The sequence below is a fragment of the Adiantum capillus-veneris genome, chromosome 4 (genome assembly GCF_014529385.1).
Source record: "Adiantum capillus-veneris isolate H3 chromosome 4, ASM1452938v2, whole genome shotgun sequence".
Lineage (NCBI taxonomy): Eukaryota > Viridiplantae > Streptophyta > Polypodiopsida > Polypodiales > Pteridaceae > Adiantum > Adiantum capillus-veneris.
Window position 1 is genome coordinate 113,606,212 of NC_140934.1, and position 23,088 is coordinate 113,629,299.

General features: G+C 43.0%; 1 protein-coding gene across 1 annotated transcript; it reads left to right on the plus strand.

The window, feature by feature from the left end:
• The first annotated feature begins 17,604 nt into the window (after window positions 1-17,604).
• LOC147459829 (pentatricopeptide repeat-containing protein At2g39620-like) lies at window positions 17,605-21,894 on the plus strand. The gene is made up of 2 exons (XM_086511029.1): window positions 17,605-17,781; window positions 17,921-21,894. The coding sequence occupies exons 1-2, from the start codon at window positions 17,725-17,727 to the stop codon at window positions 21,191-21,193; spliced, it is 3,330 nt and encodes a 1,109-aa protein (XP_086367155.1). The 5' UTR covers window positions 17,605-17,724; the 3' UTR covers window positions 21,194-21,894.
• The last annotated feature ends 1,194 nt before the right edge of the window (window positions 21,895-23,088 follow it).

The following is a 23,088-nucleotide window of genomic DNA, read 5'->3' on the forward strand; positions in this document are numbered from 1 at the left end:
CCCTACGATACCCAATTGAGCTAAATAGCCCCTATGGGAAAGTACTATACAATGCCTTATTAGATACGGGAGCTAAACACAATTTGTTATCCTATGGAGTTTGGTGTCAATTAGGGAAACCGACCCTATCCCCGAGTACGATGCAAGTCAAGGGCATTAATAAAAAGAAAACTGCTATTCTTGGAGTCCTTCAGACCCCGTTGTCTATGACAATGGAAGCATAGTGCAGAGGTTTCTAGTCATGCCCGCCAGAGCTATGGAAGGCAACGTAAACCTGGGACACATGTGGATGTTGGCAACCAAATGCACTATTGATTGGGATACTGGTAGTGTCACGACGCGACCACCGACTCTTACCCCTATCATTCAAGCAAAGTCACCTACGTTGCAAACTCTAGCAAAGTTGAAGGATAGCCAACATTCACAAGCCAAGGTGGTTAACTCGTCTTTGCCAGCTACCCATGAACCTAGCACTTCAACACTTGTAGTTGCAGCAAGCAGTAATATTGCAAGTACTCAACGTGCACGACCCAAGAGTACATATCAATGGGTCCCCAAGGCCTTACTTCCAACTACCTCAACCCTCCCATCCATTCCAAGAAAAAATTTCCCTGGAAAACCAAGAGCGCGCTCTAGGAGGGTCAAGACCAAATCACGATGGATTCCAAAAAAACTATTAGACGCCCAAGGCTACTATGATGGAAATGAGCAAATTTGGGTACCTAAACATAAAATGTGTCCTTCCCTATCGACAACAAACCCATATGAGTCAAACAGTGTAACGCTAAAGCCAATGGTAGACCGTGGGAAGGGAAAGATCACAGAATGCTACACACCTAGTCCAGAGCTAGTTTGGGCTCCAAGGCAAAACCAATTTATTCCACCTAGCTCAGGAAGGGGGGAGTTCCATGAAGCTTATAGCTCCTCATGTAATACATCCATAGAGGTAAAAGCTTCTACACAGCCTCCACCTACAAGAGTGGACCTCCATGAAGCTACAAAGGAATCCACACCTTCCAGTGTTCAAGAATCACCTAATGAACCACTTCAAGTTCGATCCTGGGAGAGTACCTTACTACCCTTGCAACTCGACAAGGCACCTAAGGTAATAGAAAACTACTGGCAAAAATCTTCACCTATAACAACTTGGAACAACTGGTTTCAAAGGGTGACGACATCATTTCAAACGATATGATCTACCCAAGGAAGGGGGGAGTGTTTGTGGACATCCATTATTCACTTGCTTTCCTCTCAACCTTTCTCCCTGACCTCTTAATCTCCAATCTTAGGGAATGTATATATAAAGCCTTATACTCACAAAAACAAGATAAAAAAGTAAAAGAGCAAGAGCCATAACACAAATCATAAAAACAAATTATGCACAAAAACACGACCCTTGTAATATTTGCACTCTAACCATCATCTATTTGTGTGTACAGATATGGCTAGTACGCTAGAGTCATCCACTCCTGCCTTGGGTGAGAGGTACCCTCATTACTTTTCACAAATATTTCACGTGGTCTTTCCAGTGCTTGCATGTGAATGGGATTTGATAGGTACGCTAGCATGTGAGAGGAATTTTGAGGAGTTATAATGGCTGATACGTCTCTTGACCACGTCTGATCCTTACTTAGTAGAGAGCGTTTCTCCCATTGCACAAGCCTACCCTTTTGACCAAGATGACTATAGGCTTCTAGTGACCTTCTTAGTAAACATGGGCACCTATGATGAAGAAGAAAATTTACAGGACTACACGGATGGCACATATGGTCTCATGGATGATGACTTTGTTTATCTCGACGACGAGGATAGGGGTTTAGCCTTAGGGTTTCCCCCCAACCTCTACAATATCCTATTCCCTTGACTCTTTAGGGGAGTGCAAATAATTAGGTTAGGGTTCCTTATGTTTTTTGTTGTGTTCAATAAGTGTTGGTACCTTTTCCAACTAATGTGCCTCCTGGAGGTATTCCTTTTGTTTCCTAGTGTGTACAGGAGCGTGTTGCTATTGATAGGATTTGGACCTTCATGAAATCTTTATCTCGACTCACTCTTCAAATCAAGCGCGACCATCGACACAAACAGGTGTTTCTTGTCCATTAGCATTGCCCCTTATCTTTTTTGCATCTATGATTGTCTGCTTTGATTGTGATTTGGATAATATCCAGCACATTTGCTTAGTAACAAACATTTAATTCAATGCAATTTTTTGTCATAATCACTTGTCTAGGTTTAAAAATCAACCAGTCCGACTAAGCTAGTTTGACCAAGTTAGGTGTTAGAGATCTTATCTTAATACCATGGGGAATGCCTTCCTAATAATCAATGGTTACTTAGGTTCTTAATCCGATTTAGACAGCATTGTGTGAAATGTACTAGGGATTTCTAGTGGGCTTGACCCTATTGACCTTTCGCTTAAGTATTATAAAGGGAGTTTACTAGTGTGATGAGCCTGGGAGGTGTATCAGTGTTATATGACCCCCCAAAGTTACAAAATTAAAATGCTAAAAATGAACAAACAAAAAATCAAAGTTCCACAATGTAAAATCTTAAGCTGGAAGAGAAATCTCAGCTCGATTTGGTACTTCACTCACATGTATTGCCTATGGTACTAGAGCCCTAGAGGTTCACAGTGTGGGCGCTTTTCCTTGAAAAGCAAAAAACCCAAGGCATAGAAAATAAGCACACACATCAAATTGAATCACTGTGAAAACACTTTGGGGGGTCAAAGAAAAGGTAATCAGTCAGGCGATGATTTCATGAGAAATTCTTTTTATCGTAGCTTAACTACAAGGTCCTCTAGGTATAGCCTCTAGTCAGCCCTCGAACATGAAATACTTGGCTCTCGCGATTAAACAACTTAATTAACCAGAGAAAATTAAGAAGCTTACCCATGGTATTAATAGTCGATCTCTAGTGCCTTTCCACCGTTAAATTAGCGACCCCAGACTTGTTTAATTTTTTACTTTTACATATGTTTATGCATTTGATTACATTGCAATTTAATGCTTATTGTTGACAAATTGTTTACAATTCTGTTACCAATCAATTGTCTACCTAAAATTGCATATGATTTTTAATCGCTTATGAAAATGCAATTACTGTGCAATGTTGTTTGATTTTGCAGTGACTAATGAAGGCTAAGGACATTCATCTCAAATGCTCTTCCACCTCGACCAACGAGCTTCAACTCAATAGCTTCCGAGGATGGAATCTACATCAGGAAGGGGGGCATGTTAACCCTCACGGCTCATGGACACCCTATCACCTACGAGACGGACGTTGTAACCTACGGTGGACATTGTATTATTTATTTGGTAGAGTCAGGTACCGGGTTTGTCGGTCCAATATGAAAAGGGTAAGAGTGATCGCCGATGAGAGGCACACTCTAACTGGGACATTCAAGGGATTAGTTGGCTAAGCATGGGCGCCCAAGTGTGAATGGGGTGAGCTCATATAAAAGCCAACTAAACCTAAAATTCACTCATTCTGTCATTTGTGCAATAGAAGAGTGCTCTTGCTCCATCTCCATCTCCATCTTCTTCTTCTTCACCTCCTTGTGTGTGTGTGTGTGTGTGTGTGTGTGTGTGTGTGTGTGTGTGAGAGAGAGAGAGAGAGAGAGAGAGAGAGAGAGAGAGAGAGAGAGAGAGAGAGAGAGAGAGAGAGAGAGAGAGAGAGAGAGAGTGATCGAGCATTGTGGCGGCACGATGGCGGTGAAGCGGTTGAGCGCGACGTAGCGGCGTCTCCTTCTTCTTCGCGGAGAGGAATCCTCCACGGCAGGAGCATAGAGCGGTGAGTGACACACCATTGCCCTCTTTTGAGCTTACTAGTTAAGTTAGTTGTGTGCTTGGAGCTGTTTGTGGCTCGCACACAGTGTTAGGCAAGTCCCTTGCTTCGACAGTGCGGCAAGGAGCGCACAGTGCTGTCAGTCACCGTCGACGAGAGAGAGAGAGAGAGAGAGAGAGAGAGAGAGAGAGAGAGAGAGAGAGAGAGAGAGAGAGAGAGAGAGAGAGAGTGAGTAAGGCAATCATGGATGTTTGAGAGGAAAGAAGGAAAAGGGGCTATTGGTCGACTGGCCGATTTAGAGGGAGAGAGAGATAGAGTTACATAGCCATTGAGTGCGAGTGGTCTGAGGTGTATGGTGGGGAGATTATGATGCACACTTTGAGCAACCTTGGCATGTGGTTGGCAGGTTGTAGGAGTGTGTGTCTGTTTGTGTACCTAACAAGGGGAAAAGAGAAAGTGATATGCATGAGTACTTTTTGGTAATACTTGGCTGAGAGAGAGTGAAAGAGCGAGAGAGATTTTGCATGGCATGCAAATGCCTGATGGCTGCATGTATGAAGTTGAAATGGATGACCATTGTGGTGTGTTGCGGCACCCCATCCGACACAGCATGTATGACACACACTATTGTGGCTGTCGTCGTGTGTTTTCGATAGTGACGGCAACCTTAGTTGCAAGGGTCCGAGCCCATTCGATTAGGCTCAGTAGACATTTCATTTAGTTTAGAAAAATCCTACAAATATTTTAAAGCATCTTGAGGTGTTTTTAGTTATTTATTTGATTTATAAGGCCTCTGAAGGGGATCGGGGAGCACCACAGACGGAGAGTGAGAGAGAGAGAGAAGGAGACACACACACGATGTGGGTGAGGAGACTGTGAAGTGGCAGCTCCCCCTATACAATATACTCACTCTAAGTATAGGGTAACAGTGGACGGGCGCCCATGACTTGGGCGACCGGTCAAGGCACATAGGCCTTAACCCCAACAACCTCCCACTTAAAGGCCAATGTGCCTTTAAGCAAGATCTACTAGTGTACAAATAATAGAAGGTGAGATATTCTCTCAACCTATGCCCACTGACTCTCAATGAGCTAGTGCATCCGGCTCTACTGATAGATAAACATCCCGCTGCGGAAGCCACACAGAGCAGCTCCAAGCTCTGCAAAGAGTCTACAAGAGCTCATGCACTCCTACAAGTATCGGTCCAATAGCTGCAAACCTCCCCTATGCTCTATGCCAAGATCAGTCATTGAACAACTAATCAACCCTGCTGCAAATGCTCCCACTGCAGCTGCTATGTCGGGCCTTGAGATCAGCATCTCGTACATGAGGACACCGAACGTTGATGCAACCCTGGCAATCTCTGCCACCTCCAACTCAGAACTCAACTCATGGGAATCCTGTCCCCTATCATAGAGACCATGGCACTCTGAATCCGAGCTCTGGAGTGACTCCTCGTGCCCACCACATATCACATGTGTACCAAGAGTATCCATCTGTCCTGAATCTGCATCAAGCTCTGGCATAAGCATATCAAGAAATTACTCCACAATAGCCGACATCTCAGCATCCATGTGAGTCATCTCTGTCATCACCTCTGATGACTCATCCTGCTATGACTCACTAGAGTTGTCCCGCTCTACCTGTGCATTCGTAGACGCAACCTGCACAACAAGGTCACTGCTCTGCACTCCATGCAAAGCATCCTGCAACTCACAAGCAAAAGAGACTCGCCTGCTCTCTCGCTCTCTACCTGGCTGCATGATCACAGAGACAACACCATCTCTCCCGTGATCCACATGCAATGGGTAACCTGTACCACTCCTGGCACCTCTCGCAATCACTAGCGAACCCAAATGCATTACAAAATCTTACTCTCGTAGCGAAATCTGACATCCACAATCTCTAAGCTGACCAATCGAGATCAAACTCGCTGTCAAATTTGGTACATAGCGCACATGTCGTAACAAGTAAGATGCACCACTCGGTAATGACAGTCTCACATCTCCTGCACCTGCTATCGCATGCACCGATCCATCGGTCAAATGTACACTGCCAAGGATCCCGCTAGAATAGCTACAAAACCATTCACGATGCGGCGTGACATGAAACATAGCATCTGCGTCTGGCAACCACTGCGAAGGGAGTGCACTATCCACATGTATAGCATCTCGTGCATAGCTTGAGGTAAAAGTGACATCCCCGTCACTAGTATACTCCAACACTACATCTGCCTCAACTGTCAAAGCAATTGAGTCCATGGCATCACTACATACATCTCTGAGACTGCCATGTCTCCTACGATGTCGCATACGATGAAAACAACGCCGTCTAACATGTCCAAAATGACCACAATACCAACATGTCACCTGTCGGCGTGCTCGTGAATGTACATGTCTCACACGAGTCGTGATGACTCATATCTATCATACATATCATGTAATCTGCGCCAAAGTGCTCTCGAAGTAGTCTCATACATAACAAGAGCATATACAGATTCCGCAAGGTGCAAAGAGAGTGTAGATAGTGCCATCTCCTCTAGCTCCTGCCACTGATCATCAGACATGTTTGAAGGTCTACCTGCATCACCACTCAATGGTTGATGTAACCCTCGCTGTGTCAATGCATCAAGCATACACTCTCTCCATGCGGCAAAGTTTGACCCATCAAACATGCACATTTTGGAGAGATCATAATCTGAGCGATCACCTGTCTCTGCCATGAGCAGAATGTAGCAAACTAGAAAGAAAAACCACCTCACCAACAACACCTGGAAACTATCTACAAATATGACCAAAAACACAATGTAAAACCTGTGAGACACACTCCAAAATAGAGCTCCCGCAATGTCAATACAAGCCTCGCCTGCTCTAGTATCACACTGCAATTTGTGAGCTAATCACCAAGCCCACACTATGCGGTATCGATGCATACACACGCACAAGAGCTCCCGCAATGTCAATACAAGCCTCGCATGCTCTAGTATCACACTGCAATCTGTGAGCTAATCACCAAGCCCAAACTGTGCGGTATCGATGCATACAAACGCACAAATCTCCCACCTGCAGAGAACACCGCACGCAAATGCTGAGTGCAACCCGCAATCTCTACCTAGATCGCATAAATGATACGCATAAAACTCCAGAGTTTCGATGCACAATGGCTATCAACACAAAATAACCATTGTCCTGCAAGCTCAATACAATGAGCAATCAATGCGCATCAAACTACACTCAACATACATGCATAAGCTCTGCAAAACTATGGCAAAAAATGCTCGAGATCACGAGACTCTCCCACCCGAGAGCAAACCACTTTCTCAAGCAAAGAAAGATACACAACTCCTCACTCTTGCGAGAGTGGATACAAAAAACACAAAACTGTGTCCAAACTGACAAAACCTGTCAAAGTGAGAGTAAAGACTTGATCACAAACTATGGCGAGAATCTGGGAAAAATCGGACAGAATTTCCCCTGAAAACTGAGCAAAAACTCAAGTACAATCTCTACCATAAACCATAACACTACTCAATGCCAATGAGTAGAAATGCCAAAATGGCTCCACATTTTCACATACAATGGCAATCCGCACTCAACGTACATCAACGGAGTGACCGCGCATAAGCAAGCGCCAAAAGATTTGCAATCCGAAAACTTGATGAATGCGAAAACAATGCTCTCAAGAGAGCTCACCGGCACTTCAAAGTGCTCGCCAAAATGCATGTATAATGGGCATCAACCATGCACCATAACCATATGCAAACCACCCACAAAGACCATGAATCCAAGCACAAAATCACAGCCAAAGTATCCTGTGAAAACCAGTGAAAGAAGCTCTACCTGTGTGCTCCAAAAACTGCGTCTCTCAAGAGACCGCCTCGGTGGTGTGTAAACGCCTCCGTACTTCGTTGCCCAAGTCTACCAAAAAACCCTCAAACCACAAGCTTAACACAAGCTGCAATTGCATCTTCAGCTCAGAATTTATGCACTCAATTTCAAGCATCTCTCGTGCTTCCAAAAGTGCATCAAACTCGCACACAATGCGACGACAGAAAATCTGGAATTTCTGTATACAGTCAGTCTGAGCTGAATATCAACAAAACGGTGAGGAATTTGCAAAAAGTTTTTTCTGCAAAGTTGTAGACCACGTCGAAACAGATGGGCATGCTAGACATAATTATTAGATCTGCACTCTACAAGGAGAAAAACGAATCTGAAAACAGTGCTGCTGCGCACACAGTTTTTAGGGCAGCACCTTCACTTACACACAGTCTTCCACACTCCTTTCTGAGCTTCCACAAGAGCATACATCACTCTCAACTGAGCTCACAAGCTCCCATTGCATTCTCACAAAGCTTCCAAGCTTTCTTAATCTCTCCACCGTCGAGAGAGAGCGAGCTATCGCCTCGAAGCTCTCAAAGCCGTCGTGCTCTGCGCGGTCACCATAGCTCTGATACCAATTGAAGGGGATCGGGGAGCACCACAGACGGAGAGTGTGAGAGAGAGAAGGAGACACACACACACGATGTGGGTGGGGAGACTGTGAAGTGGCAGCTCCCCCTATACAATATACTCACTATAAGTATAGGGTAACAGTGGGTGGGCGCCCATGACCTGGGCGACCGGTCAAGGCACATAGGCCTTAACCCCAACAGTCTCCATGAGATCGTTCCTATAAAAAAACTAACCATGATCTAAGAGTTCCCTCTATACCATTTCACAACCATATATAAAAATGGTTGTTCCTGTTCCCGCTTATACTACACATGCATATACTATAAAGTAATTAATTTCTCTAGCACGTGGTGGAAAGAGCTACATCTAGCTATGGGTCGATCTTAAATCAATCAAGTATATACCAATCAAAGCATAATCATAAAATTTAGAAAGAAAAGGGTGGAAACACTTATCTTTGATGGTTGTTCATGAAGTTTGTGATACTCATAGTTGCTGCATAGCCAAGAGAGTAGCCACAGCTCTAATACCACTGCTACGGAGACGCGGAGAGCCCTGCAAAATACCCAAAATAGCACACTGCAAGCCATAAACGAGCAAATTTGCATACAAGACGACTCGCACAAATGCATAGTCGAGCTCAACACTAACACGGAGAGACAAAGAGCGAGATAGAGTGAGAGAGCATGTGAAGGTGCACCTCCTAGAGCGGAGTGCTACACCGGCATGGCGAGAGAGAAGAGAGGAGAGGAGAGAAGAATAACAAGGACAATGGGTGCAATCCCCCTCCGTGCGAGAGAGACCATTTCCCTCTTGCACGTATTTACTTTATAGATTTCTTGAATGGTCAAAGTGAGTACAAACTGGCCGGCCGGTCATAAATGGCCAAAGCTCATAAAAGAGCGCTTGAATAATAAAATCCACATAATATATATCCATTTGCATAGGCCCAACTCGATCAATCCTTTTCCACCCGTCAGCTGCAATAAATGCCAAAATATCAATTCCATTACAAAAAAACCTCCTAGTGAGGGGAAAAATGCCTCGGCAGTCCTAAATGTGTTCACATACATCACTAACACATATATGGTAAGTAATCCACCTGGGAGTGATGCAGTGAACAAGAGCTGGCACATAATGCATAGGGAAGTTCCATGTCCTGTGGACATGATCAATCCATAAAGGGAAGCAAGCCCAAAGCTTTGTGAAAACTTCAAACTTCTCACAAAGGTAATAAATATGTGAACAAATCTGCAAGGTTGTCCCATGTCGTCACATAAGCCAAGTTAATCTCTCCTACTGAGAGTCTCTCTCTGACATTGTGATAATGCACCTCAATGTGCTTTGTGCGAGCATGAAAAACTGGGTTCCTTGCAACTACCAATTCATTTTGACTCTTAGTGCAGATGATGTTGGTAGTGTCATGAGTCCAACATCCAAATCATACATAAGGCTTTTGAGCATTACACACTCAATTGTAGCTGAGAAGACTACCCTGTACTCAACTTCACAACTGGAAGTGGCCATAGTAGGTTGCTTCTTTGCTCAAGCATGAAATGCATGAACTACCAAGCATGAAACAAAAACAATTTGTGGACACTTGTGTGTCATAATAAACAACCCAATTTGAGTCCAAAAAAGCATGCAAATCTAGCACCCCGATTAGACAGATACGAAATACATGCAGAATCATCACAGATACCATCATACTTGCTGACCAACGATGAAAAAAAGAATAAGCTAGCCAAAATTTACCTCAGTCATTGCATATTGAACAAAAGAAACATTGATACCCCCTTGGGATAAAACAACCCAAGATGTAAAGCACTCAAGTAGCAAAAATATCCTCTTAGGAGTGTGCCGATGCTTAGACCTTGGGCTATGCATAAATTGCTAACTCGTGAGACTGCAAACTGAATATCTGGCCTCGTATTGCATACATGAATAAGGAATCCAACAACAGTCTGATAAAGAGTGACATTGGCAAGATCACCAACATCGTGAAGACTTAATTTCAAACCTATTTCCATGGGAGTAGTAATAGGCAAGTCCAAACTTACATAGTAATGTCTCTATATAGCTTGTTTTACACAAGGAAATACCTCTATCACATATCTTAAATTGTATACCCAAGTAATGATGTAAAAGCCCCAAGACTTTCATCTTGACAGTAGCACTAAAATCAACCTTGAATTCAACAATGTGTGTCTCATTCAGACTAGTCATCAACAAAATCATCTACATATAGAACAACTATGAGAAGTAAATCACTCTCACAGTTGACATACAAAGTGCTTGTAGTTCGACTACTATGAAAGTCTCGTTTAACCAAATGAGCATCAGCTTTCTCATACCAAGCACGAGCAATTGCTTCAACCCATACAAAGCTTTCTTACATTTGCACACTTTATTTTCTTGTCCTTTTTTTATAAAACCGCGAGGCTAAATTACATAAACTTCCTTGAATATATCACCACATTCAAGAAAGCAGTAACAATGTTTGATTGTTGATGTACATTCCATCCAAAATTTTCTGCCAATGCACATAGAAAACAAACAATAGTGAGACAAAAAGTGATAGCAAAGCTCTCTTCATAATCAATGCCATTTTGCTATGCATAGCCTTTTGTACAAGGTGTCTAGACTTGTAGCGATCAATCTCACCATGTGGCTTATGTTTCAACTTGTAAACCCAGTTTTTACTAATGGCCTTTTTTCCACGAGGCAAATCACATAAATTCCATGTGTCATTTTCTATAAGTGCAACATATTCTGATTGCATGGCAGCCATCCAATTTTTGGAACTCTATGCTTCGTCAAAAGAAAGAGGTTCCTCCTCATTACATAAACTAGAAACAACCAAAGCATAACAATCTTATGCATAAGATGCATGTTAAGAACCTAAACAAGTATGACTAGACATAGGTATATTCAATTTGGTTTGTAACATTTTCAGAATCCCCCATAAGATGCACGTGTCTTGGAATTTATATTCAAGTTTACACCATTAAAAAGAGGCAACAAAGTGTCATACATGTGTAGTGATCTTACATTACTATCTCTGGTACATGATAACAAAGGTTGAACACAATCTTCCACAAACATAACATCTTGTGTAACCAAGGTACATTTTGTTTGTGGATGGTATAACCTGTAACCTTTGCTTTTAGTATTGTAACCAACAAAAATGCATTTAACAACCTTATCATCCAATTTTTTGTGAAGTGTTTGTGGCACCACAGCATAAGCTAAATAGCCAAAAATGTGCATGTGACCAATAGATGGCTTTTTATCATGTCGTGCTTCATAAGGAGTCATATATTGCAAGGCTTTGGTAGGACACCTATTAAGTACATAAGTAGCACACATGATAGCCTCAAGCAAAAATGAATTTTGCAAAGATTCTCTTAACCATACATCATGTCATCTCCATAAGTGACCTCATTTTTCTTTCAACAACACCATTTTGTTTTCACTTTATATTGGTGTTTTATCCCACTATTATCTAGAAATGCATTAAACTCACGAGACATATACTCCCCCTCTCGATCGGAATGGAGGGTGCCCACAGTACATTTAGAGACATTTTCAACCATAGCTAGAAATTGCTTGAAGCACATGAACACTTCGGACTTCGCTTTAAGTGGATACACCCATGCATGCCTGGAGTAATCATCAATGAAAGTCACGAATTGTAAGTAATTGCCTAAGAATGGAGTTTGCATAGGCCCACAAACATCACTATGCACAAGTTACAACATGCATGTGGCCCTTACTGAACCATCCTTTAGAAACTTTGAATGCTGTATCTTACAAGCATCTTACCCAAAATACAACCTTCACAAACATGCTTAGAAGGTGCTTCAAGAGGTGGAAAAGAAGCAACCATATCAGATTTCTATAAACACAGTAAACTGACAAAATTTAGATCTCAAAATGTGCATGCCAAAGTTTTGCATCTGAAACAGCCTTTAAATCCACAAATGCATTTGCAAAATTCTACCCACACACTTGTCATACAAATTGAGTTTATATAGCCCATGACACAAAATATCATATGCAACAATTTCATCACCAAAATTAAGATCATGAAATGTACATATGTCATCCACAAATTTGACAACAAGACCAAGTCTTGCAAGTGCAGATACAAACAAAAGGTTCTTTTTGATCCCTAGTACATAAAGTGCATCAAAAAGTGTGAAGGAACTGCCATTCGTAGTAGCAGTTAGCACAATATTTCCAACTCCCTTGATTGGATAAGAGGAATTTTTGGCACAAGTTACCGTATTCCCATGAGGGACATACTCAAGAGAGGTAAACAAGTTACGATGTGAAGTAATGTGCTTGTAGCACCACTATCAAAGTGCCACTAAATTTGCAACAAATTACATACATGCATCATGGACAAAAGGATTGTAAGTACACTCTACACTAAATGCCCACTTTGCATCTACATCAACATCACAATATCCTTTGCCAAAAGCTTCTACAATAGCTGCACTTGTAGTGGACCTAACCTCTTTCTTCTTGGCCTCTTTTGCCTTCAACTTAGGACATTGCTTTATCAAGTGATCATTAGAATTGCAATCATGGAAACACATATTCTTTTTACCCTTTTCACAAAAATTCCTAAACAAGGTGTTTCCAGTAGAAGCATGAGGACAAGTAATTTTCCATTCACTGAAGAACCGTGAGAAGTGGCTACATTGCTATTTCCACCTTTTCTTTGAGCAGCAACAAAAAACTCTTCAACTACACATTGTTTAGCCCCATTATTTCTTGAAAGTGGCTCTTGCAATAGTGCATAATGCATCAAACTTGACAGCATCGGGTTTTCCTTGGGTCATAAATCTCCAAGTACTAGCAAAAGTCTGGTAAGAGTCTGTCAATGCATCTAGAATAGGCTACACAAGTGAATTGTTAGAAATGACATTGCCTTCAAAAATAAGTTGCTCAATAAAATCCTTAATACCAATTCAAAAACAATTGCTAAATTTGGTTGGATTTGTGAAGGTGGACCCGCAAGAAAACAAGAAGCATAAGCTTTTGAAGAAATTTGACTAAGCAAAGATCTCGATTCGATATCGAAGTGCCTTGAAAGAGTCTTGGAAGAACCAGCTTTGGCTATAGAGAAGAAAGCTTTTGTGTTCGAAAGGAGGTTGGCAAACAATTGCAAGGTAATGAATGTAACTGAATTAAGCTAATACCATTGATTGTAGTGGAATTAAAATGACAGTAGTGAGCATTTCATTAATAGAATTCCTAATGAAGATAGAAAGAGTGCTTGATTGAAGATAGAAATAAAAACATTACACCTAGTTAGCTTGGCATGAACAATACTTGTAAAAGAGACAGAAATAGAAAAATTGACAACAATTGCGGACCGGATTTATTTAGAGATGTCCCCCCCTCCAAAAGGCTTTTGTATTATATGTTCTCCCATAAAGAGAGACTTGGTAGAATACAATCTTTGTGTTCCTTAAGACCTTTTTGATGCCATGAAGATGGAATGATTCATGTACCAATATATGCCCAAAACAACAATTAGATTACTTGCAACAATAGACAAGAACTTGTCCTCGTCCTCAATCCCAAGACCTCAAACACCTTCAAAGTTGGAGAGAGCTGGTAGAGAGTGAGGAAAGTGAAGAGGAAGAAGATGTAGCATACGAGAAATAAGTATTCTCCTCACATATCATCACTCTTAGAGCATAGCTTAGCATATTAATGAAGATGGAGAGGAAGATGAGCATGCTTGGAGCTTGTCTCTTACTTGGATTTTCATTCCATGGTCAAGAGTTGTTGGTGTAGGCTTCTCCATTGCCCTCCCTTGAGATGGAGACTTGATTTGCATTGCACACAAGTGTGTGTGTGTCAATGGGGCTTGTGAGCTGAGAGAGAGAGAGAGAGAGAGAGAGAGAGAGAGAGAGAGAGAGAGAGAGAGAGAGAGAGAGAGCTTGAATACACTAGCTTGAAGCTCGTTGGCTCAAGCCTTGGGGCTAGCCAATGGGAGAACTAGATCATATCAAGCAAGGGGTGTAGCATTTAGAAAAGTGTCCTTCTTTCCCCCTTTGAGAGAGAGCTTAATTTACTAATTAATTGAAGGTAAATTCTTATTGGCTCTCTATGTCAACTGGACGATAGAAATTAAGATTGCAGATAGTTTGCTCAATTCTCATTGGACCCCTTGATAGACTGTCTAATAGGAATAAAGGGAGTTGTAATTCTTATTGGTCCTTTTTATGAGATTTTTCATAATGTTTAAGCTTAATTCCCATTGGTCCTTTCCATAGGCCATTCAATAGGATTCAAGCTTAATTGGAGGCAACTTGGCTAGGGGCCTGACATGTGTCCTTTATGCCCCATGGGGAAGGGTGACTCTTGGAGTGTGTGGGTGTGTTCTCTCTCATCCTCCTAGATGTAGGGCTTGCCCCTCCTTTGCAGGAGTTGTGTTGACTTTTGGCTCAAGCACCTAATGTTGGCCATAATCTTACGAAAGTACTTTTAACAATAACCTTTGCAGGCTTTGCTTAACCTAAGTTCTTTTAAAGCTCCATCAAGTGTACATTGCTCTTTGGTAGACCTCTCTCCATTTGGACCCTTATTGCAATAAGCTTATTTCTCCTCTTGGTCCCTGCTGAGAATAGATCTAACATCACATATCCATATCCTAACTCTTGTTCCCTTTTATCTTACCATATTAAATGATCAGTTCAGTATGAGAAAATTGTTTGGGATAGGTAGATACTAGATTTCACGACAATGAATGTTAGGGCTCACACCAACTGGCCGGACACCCATCACACTGACCGTACCAACCTTATCTATTCTTTTGATCATATAGAACAATAAGGAGTAGTGAGGTATTCCAATCCTCACGCTGAGCTCTACCAACACTCTATGTTTGCTCTTCTTCCTCCTCTCACTCCGCACGCAACGCGTACTCTTCAAGTGTAGACAAGATAACACACACACACACACACACACACACACACACACACACACACACACACACACACACACACACACACACACACACACACACACACACACGAGAATAGCTATGATGGTGATAGCTTGCAAGAGAGAAGATAGACACAATTACTACACATAGCATAACATAGCAGAAGAGAGAAAGAATCTTCCAAGAGAATGGCCTAAAGTGGTAGCCCCCAAACTCCACAACACCTCTTGTGGAGTTGGGTATTTAATTTCTTTATTGAACTAAGTTGGTGCCAAAAAAATAGAGGCTCCTCTTTACACTTGAGTTCATGGGAGGTACCTATCAATTATTGCATGAGCCTGGGTAGGTTCTCACTAACTTTGTACAATGGAGCCACATGGGCTTGTTGTAAAAATAACTACAGCACTTATGCTAAAATAAAGCCGAGACTTATTGCTTATGCCTTCTCCTCAGTTCCCAGAGTTCCAATCTACACAACATCAACTCACTATTAGTAAAAAATAATGACATCACAATATTTAACCATTATACAACATCTATCCCAATTGCACTTGGAAACATGCCATTGGTACACTCTTTTTCCTCTATTTCACCATGCTTCTTGGGAGTAGGATGTGCACTCTATCTCCTCTATTTCAACAGGCTACTCTATTTTTAGCGTACTCTATAATTATCCGCATGTAGCCATAGGGGGCACATCATGTATTAGCCATGCGTTGTGACATTTTCCGCACAAGGTGGTCTTTTCTGCTCCAACTAGAGGTGGTGTCACAATGCATGCAAGATAGTGACGATGCTATTTGAATAGGTGTTGATCCTGTGGCACTCAAGTGGGCAAAATGGCTTAAAAGATGAGGACAATGGTGGTTGAACATGCTGCTTCAACACACTAGCAAAATTAGAACATATGATCTCAATAACAAGATTGGGATGTTCTAACTAGTACATAGAAAGTGGATGTAACGACGACTGAACCCAAGTGAGAGAGGAGGGTTAGTAAGGTCGTGCTGTAGTCACATAGCATGCTGCCACACTCCCAAACATCTTGTAGAAACAACCTCAATGCCAACATGAATCCTCTAGCAACAACATGTCTCTTCTAAAGTGGCCTCTCTTTAGCATCTAGGGATCTCTTCAACAAGGTTGATGACCATAAGTATCCTCAATTTAAACACCTAGTGACCACTGTTGGACCACTGCAAATTGGATTTGAAGGACTACAACATGAAAGGATAGATAGCTTGTGCAAGAGCAGGGGCTCATAGCTTGCAAGGTCAACAGTGGCATCAACAAACTCCTTTCACTCATTGGAAGAAGCTGCTTAGGTGCCTAAAGGAGGAATTTTTAAGAGGATGGTGCAATGATGTCTCATCAATTGGAGTTTCGTCAGCTTAAAGCATGCTCTAAGGTTGATAAAGCATAATGGACTACCAATCAAGAGAGTATATTTGGCCCATTAATTGTCAGGTAGTCATGCCAATCCCTTGATTCTTATTTTGCAACAAGTTGTAGCAAAATTATGAAGGAAGAACATCAATCAAACAAGTCATATCCATGGGTTGTGTTGTGTAGCAGGGACCTACACTTCATGATAGTAGTGGATTGTATGAGAAGGAAAAAGCCACATCAAACACTTTAGTGTGTATACAAGTGTGATGGGCTTGTCAAAGCAAAATGACTCGCTTGCGAGTTTAATGTACGAGATATTGGTATTGCAAGGTATGTCCATTAAGGCCATGGCTTTTTGACAAAGCTATCAAAGCAATTGAGATGACATTTAAATCTCATTAATCAGATTTTTCATGCAGGTAGAGAAAGCATGCATTTCTTGATACATGCATATAAGAACATCATGAGTTTTTGATATCAAATGCTCCTTGCTTGAGACGTCTGCGAAGCCTCCTTCACTAGTAGTTCCTCCCCAGATCCATCCCGCACACGTGACATGACACAAGCCATACTCATGCATAACGAGTGTAGAGTACGACATTCTAGAACACACACTATTCTCTTCATTTTGAACCATTGATCGTGCCTCTCTTACCAATTATTATTTGAGGACTGGCATGACTTCTATTATCTTAAAGGCTTCTTTGGACGACTCCTTTTGGTGGATAGAATTAACACAGGCTAGATTTAAAAGATTATGACAATTTGTTGGGTTATGCATATGAGCCTATCTACGATACAATGAAGCCTTTTGTTAGCAAAAATAAACTAAAGGAATCTCTCTATAGAATATCAATAAGGACTCTTCATTTGCGTTGGAGATATTGGCGAGTTTACAAGGGGTATTTTGGGAATTTTGGAAACAAGTTATTGCACTTCGGGAATTTTTGGTAGTATTTGAGAGGTGTGTTGGGAATCTTATATTTTGGTAAATTTCCCTTAGTTTTAGTTTTAAGCCCCGTCAAAAAAAAAAAAAAACAGAAAACTTCAGTCTTGATCAGGCATGAGGGGTCTCGCTCTCCAGCGCTGTCTGGCTTGTTGTTCTTTTGATATCCGTCTCATCTGCCAAATATGAGGAACAAGTCAAGGGCTATGTCGGCCGCCTCTGTGGGACGGCATACTGCCAAGGTAAGAAACCCCCCCCCCCCCCCCCCCCCCCCCCTCTTCTCTCTCTCTCTCACACACACACACACACACACACACTTCTTTTTCTCAATTTTCGCGGTTGATAAATATCCTGTAAGCATCACCAGTATCGTGTCCACAGAGCGGTGACAAATCCACCAGGGAAGAAGCAATACTAGCTACACAAGTCCAGCATAGACAGGAAGAGCATGATGAGAAGTCAAAAGCAATGAGTTTTTCTTTTCTGACCGGACTAAAAGCCTGCGCTCAGAAGAAGTATTTGAACGAAGTCAGGAGGCTACACACTGAGATCCGCAATAGTGGGTTACTTCAGAAATACACATATTTAGGGAGCACATTGGTGAGCGTGTATGCCAAATGTGGTGCCCTCACAAAAGCACAAGAAGTTCTTGATGGGCTGCCTGTCCGGAACATCATCACTTGGAATGCATTGATTGCAGGATATGCCCAACGTGGCTGTGGCAAGGAAGCTCTGTGTTGTTTTCACCGGCTGCAAAGGGAAGGCCTCTCTCCAGATGCAATCACCTATGCTTGCACCTTGAAGGCTTGTGGCCTTATGCAAGACCTTCACCTGGGTGAGAGAATTCATAATGTAATTGCTAGTCAGGGGCTGTTGGAGAAAGATGTCGTGCTTGGCAATGCTTTGGTCGATATGTATGCCAAATGTGGTGCCCTTCTGAAAGCACAAAAAGTTCTTGATCAGCTTTCTATCCGAGATGTTGTCTCTTGGAGTGCATTGATTGTAGGATATGCCCAACGTGGCTGTGGCAAGGAAGCTTTGAGTTGTTTTAACCAGATGAGAAGGGAAGGCCTTTCTCCAAATGCAATCACCTATGCTTGCACCTTGAAGGCCTGTGGCCTTATGGAAGACCGTCACATGGGTGAGAGAATTCATGATGTGATTGCTAGTCAGGGTCTGTTGGAGAAAGATGTCGTGCTCGGTAATGCCTTGGTCGATATGTATGCCAAATGTGGTGCCCTTAAAAAAGCACAAAAAGTTATCGACGGGCTTTCTGTTCGAAATGTTGTCTCTTGGAACACATTGATTGCAGGATATGCCCAACATGACTGTGGCAAGGAAGCTCTGTGCTGTTTTTACCGGATGTATAGGGAAGGCCTCTCTCCAGATGCGATCACCTTTGCTTGCACCTTGAAGGCATGTGGCCTTATGCAAGACCTTCACATGGGGATGAGAATTCACGATGAGATTGCGAGTCAGCGATTGTTGGAGAAACATGTTGTGCTTGGCAATGCTTTGGTTGATATGTATGCCAAATGTGGTGCCCTTGCGAAAGCACAAAAAGTTCTTGATGGGCTTTCTGTTCGAAATGTCGTCTCTTGGAACACATTGATTGCAGGATATGCCCAACATGGATGTGGCAAGGAAGCTCTACGTTGTTTTCACTTGATGGGAAGTGAAGGCTTCTCTCCTAATGAAGTCACCTACCCTTGCACCTTGAAGGCGTGTGGCCTTATGCAAGACCTTCACATGGGTGAGAGAATTCATGATGAGATTGCTAGTCAGGGGCTATTGCAGAAACATGTTGTGCTTGGCAATGCTTTGGTTGATATGTATGCCAGATGTGGTGCCCTTACAAAAGCACAAAAAGTTATCGATGATCTTTCTATACGAAATGTTGTGTGTTGGAGTGCGCTGATTGCAGGATATGCCCAACATGGTTGTGGCAAGGAAGCTCTAGACTGTTTTAAGCAGATGCAAAGGGAAGGTCTATCTCCAAATGCAATCACCTATGCTTGCACCTTGAAGGCCTGCAGCCTTACTCAAGACCTTCACGTGGGTGAGGAAATTCACGATGCGATTGCTAGTCAGGGGTTGTTAGAGAAAGATGTTGTTCTTGGCAATGCTTTGGTCGATATGTATGCCAAATGTGGTGCCCTCACGAAAGCACGAGAAGTACTTGATGGGTTTCCTGTCCGAAATGTCGTCTCTTGGAGCGCGTTGATTGCAGGATATTCCCAACATGGCCGTAGCAAGGAAGCTTTGGGGTGTTTTCACCAGATGCGAAGTGAAGGCCTTTCTCCAGATGCAATCACCTATGCTTGCACCTTGAAGGCCTGTGGCCTTATGCAAGACCTTCACATGGGTGAGGGAATTCATGATGAGATTGCTAGTCAGGGGCTGTTAGAGAAACACGTTGTGCTTGGGAATATTTTGGTCGATATGTATGCCAAATGTGGTTCCCTTACTAAAGCACAAAAAGTTCTTGATGGGCTTTCTGTCCGAAATGTCGTCTCTTGGAACACGTTGATTGCAGGATATACCCAGCATGGTTTTGGTAAGGAAGCTCTGTGCTGTTTTCACTGGATGCAAAGGGAAGGCCTCTCTCCGAATGCAATCACCTATGCTTGCACCTTGAAGGCCTGTGGCCTTATGCAAGACCTTCACATGGGTGAGATAATTCACAATGAAATTGCTAGTCAGGGGCTGTTGAAGAAACATGCTCTTCTTGGCAATGCTCTAGTGGATATGTATGCCAAATGTGGTGCCCTCACAAAAGCACAAAAAGTTCTTGACGAGCTTTCTATCAGAACTGTCGTCTGTTGGAGCGCGTTGATTGCAGGATATGCCCAACATGGCTTTGGCAAGGAAGCTCTGCACTGTTTTCACTGGATGAGAAGGGAAGGTGTCTCTCCGAATGCAATCACCTATGCTTGCACCTTGAAGGCCTGTGGCCTTATGCAAGACCTTCACATGGGTGAGAGAATTCACGATGAGATTGCTAGTCAGTGGCTGTTGGAGAAAGATGTTGCGCTTGGCAATGCTTTGGTCGATATGTATGCCAAATGTGGTGCCCTCACGAAAGCACGAGAAGTTCTCGATGGGCTTCCTGTCCGGAATGTCTTCTCTTGGAACACGTTGATTGCAGGGTATGCCCAACATGGCTGTGGCAAGGAAGCTCTGGGCTGTTTTACCCAGATGCGAAGTGAGGGTTTCTCGCCAGACGAAGTCTCCTGGAGTACTCTTATAGGAGGATATGCACAGCAAGGGCTGGCCAAGGAAGCTCTGAACTGTCTGTGTTTGATGCAACACGAGGGCACCTCTCCAACTGCAGTCACTTTTCTTAGTGTACTCAATGCATGTAGTCACTCAGGTCTACTGAATGAGGGCCAAATGCTTTTTGATAGCATGCAGGAAAATTATGGCATTATACCAGACACAGAGCACTACAGTTGCATGGTTGACCTTTTCGGGCGGGCAAGCCATTTTGGCAAAGCTATGGGAATAATCGAGATGATGCCATCATCAGATCATCCTCCAGTTTGGTCAGCCCTTCTAGGTGCTTGTCAAAAATGGGGAAATGTGGAGCTTGGAAGATTGGTGTTTGAGCGTGCAGTAGAATTAGATAAATGTAATGCTGCAGCATATGTGTAATTGAGTAACAAGGGTATTCCCCATAGTCTTAGAAACTGGCCATTGCTTGTGCAATCATCAATACACCATAAAGGATGGATGATAAGCGCATCACCAAAAACATGCAGGTGTGATTGCCATGCTTCTACCTCAGCGGATATTCTAACATAGAGAAACGTCAAATACTGGTCAAAGATGCGAGTCTCTTGCACGTTTTTTTGCACTTGTCATCACATCAACCTGCTGGTCCTTGAACCCATTTAATTGCTGCTGCTCAATCACAAGCTATACACGTCCGACATTCCCTGCACTTGACTAACTTCTGGCCTGCATCCCATGCTCGCAAGCCACACGATTGCAGACACACCACTTGCACCATACCGACAACTTGCCAAGACATGTCCTCACTATGCCAACTCCATGGTGGAAATTGGCTTCATCTGCACACACAAAACCACTCATTAACTTAGCGCTCAATCTCATTCATGCATAAGGGGATATACACAACAATGCATCGATGCATAAAAGGCTCAATCATCTTCGATGAAACAGGTGTTAAGACTGTTGAGGCTTCTTCTTGGGTAGTAGGTGGTTCTTCCATGTCTTCCTCTTATCAAGTTTGCAGATATCTTCCTTTTAATGATGTAATCTTTCTCGAAGCACCCAAAGGTTATTGCAAAAATGACAAATGACAAGGCCTTTTGATGTTCTTATGGTTGGTATTTTTGATGCAGAACCGCTTTTTTTTTTCATCTTCACCTGCAAAGCATTGTCATTTGCAAATTCTTGAAGCTTTTTAAATTAATGCTGTTCTTGTAACAAAGAGGCTTCAACATCTTTCACCTTTAGGTCTAGAAGGTTTACATGTGTGGTAACCAAAGTAGAGTACTTCTATTGTAAACTTTTTAGAAAAACCCCAATTTGAATGTCCTCAATTTTCATCTTGATGCTTGCTAGCTAGGTCCTGATGCTCTTCGTATGATTGATGTGAGAGGATAAGGATTCACCGCTTGTTAAGTCTACTCTAAAGAACTCAATAACCAATGCATACTTAGTATTCTTGCCATCTATGCCAAACAATTTGTGCAAGGTGTCCCAAGCATCATGAGAAGACATGCATTCATCTAAAAGTTGCATGTAGGTGTCATGTAACCATTTGATGATGATTCCTTGTCCTTTCTCGTCACGGGTTCGCCATGCGGTCCCTCCCTCTCGAGTGCTAGGTTTCTCCTCGGACACATTCACCACACTCCGTCATCGGGAGGCAGCACATCATGGCCGTCTATTTGCTCGCCATTACTGGCCGGAATATCAGCTTGCAGCTGGAATAAACGTCACATCAGCATGTGGACTGTAATTTTTAGTTTGCCGACATGTCAACCTCTGACTCTTCCACTGTGTAGCCTCCCTCTCCCTGATTGTGACGGTGTAGGGAATGGTCTGTCAGAGACCATTCCCGAGAATGTAGGCGACCACATGGCGACCGGCGGGGAGCCGGGAGCCATGGTGGGAGCCTCATTCTTGGGGAATGGTCTCATGACAGACCATTCCCGAGAATGTAGGCGACCACATGGCGACCGGCGACCGGCGGGGAGCCGGGAGCCATGGTGGGAGCCTCATTCTTGGGGAATGGTCTCTGAGAGACCATTCCCGGCCGTCACAGTTTAGGCAAGGGGGAGCCGGGAGCCATGGTCGGAGCCTCATTCTTGGGGAATGGTCTCTGACAGACCATTCCCGGCCGTCACAGTCCAGGCGAGGGGGGGCCCCCGTCGGTTGCCATGTGGTCGCCTACATTCTCGGGAATGGTCTTTGACAGACCATTCCTGGCCGTCACAGTCCAGGCGAGGGGGGGCATAATATTCTGCCGAGCCAATCATTTGCATAAAGCCTCCTAACTACCAATGCTGATGTGTCGT

Coding starts and splice junctions, on each gene's coding strand:
- LOC147459829 (XM_086511029.1), top strand. CDS start 17,725: ATGAGGAACAAGTCAAGGGCTATGTCGGCCGCCTCTGTGGGACGGCAT. Junction 17,782..17,920: donor TGGGACGGCATACTGCCAAG/GTAAGAAACCCC, acceptor TCGTGTCCACAG/AGCGGTGACAAATCCACCAG.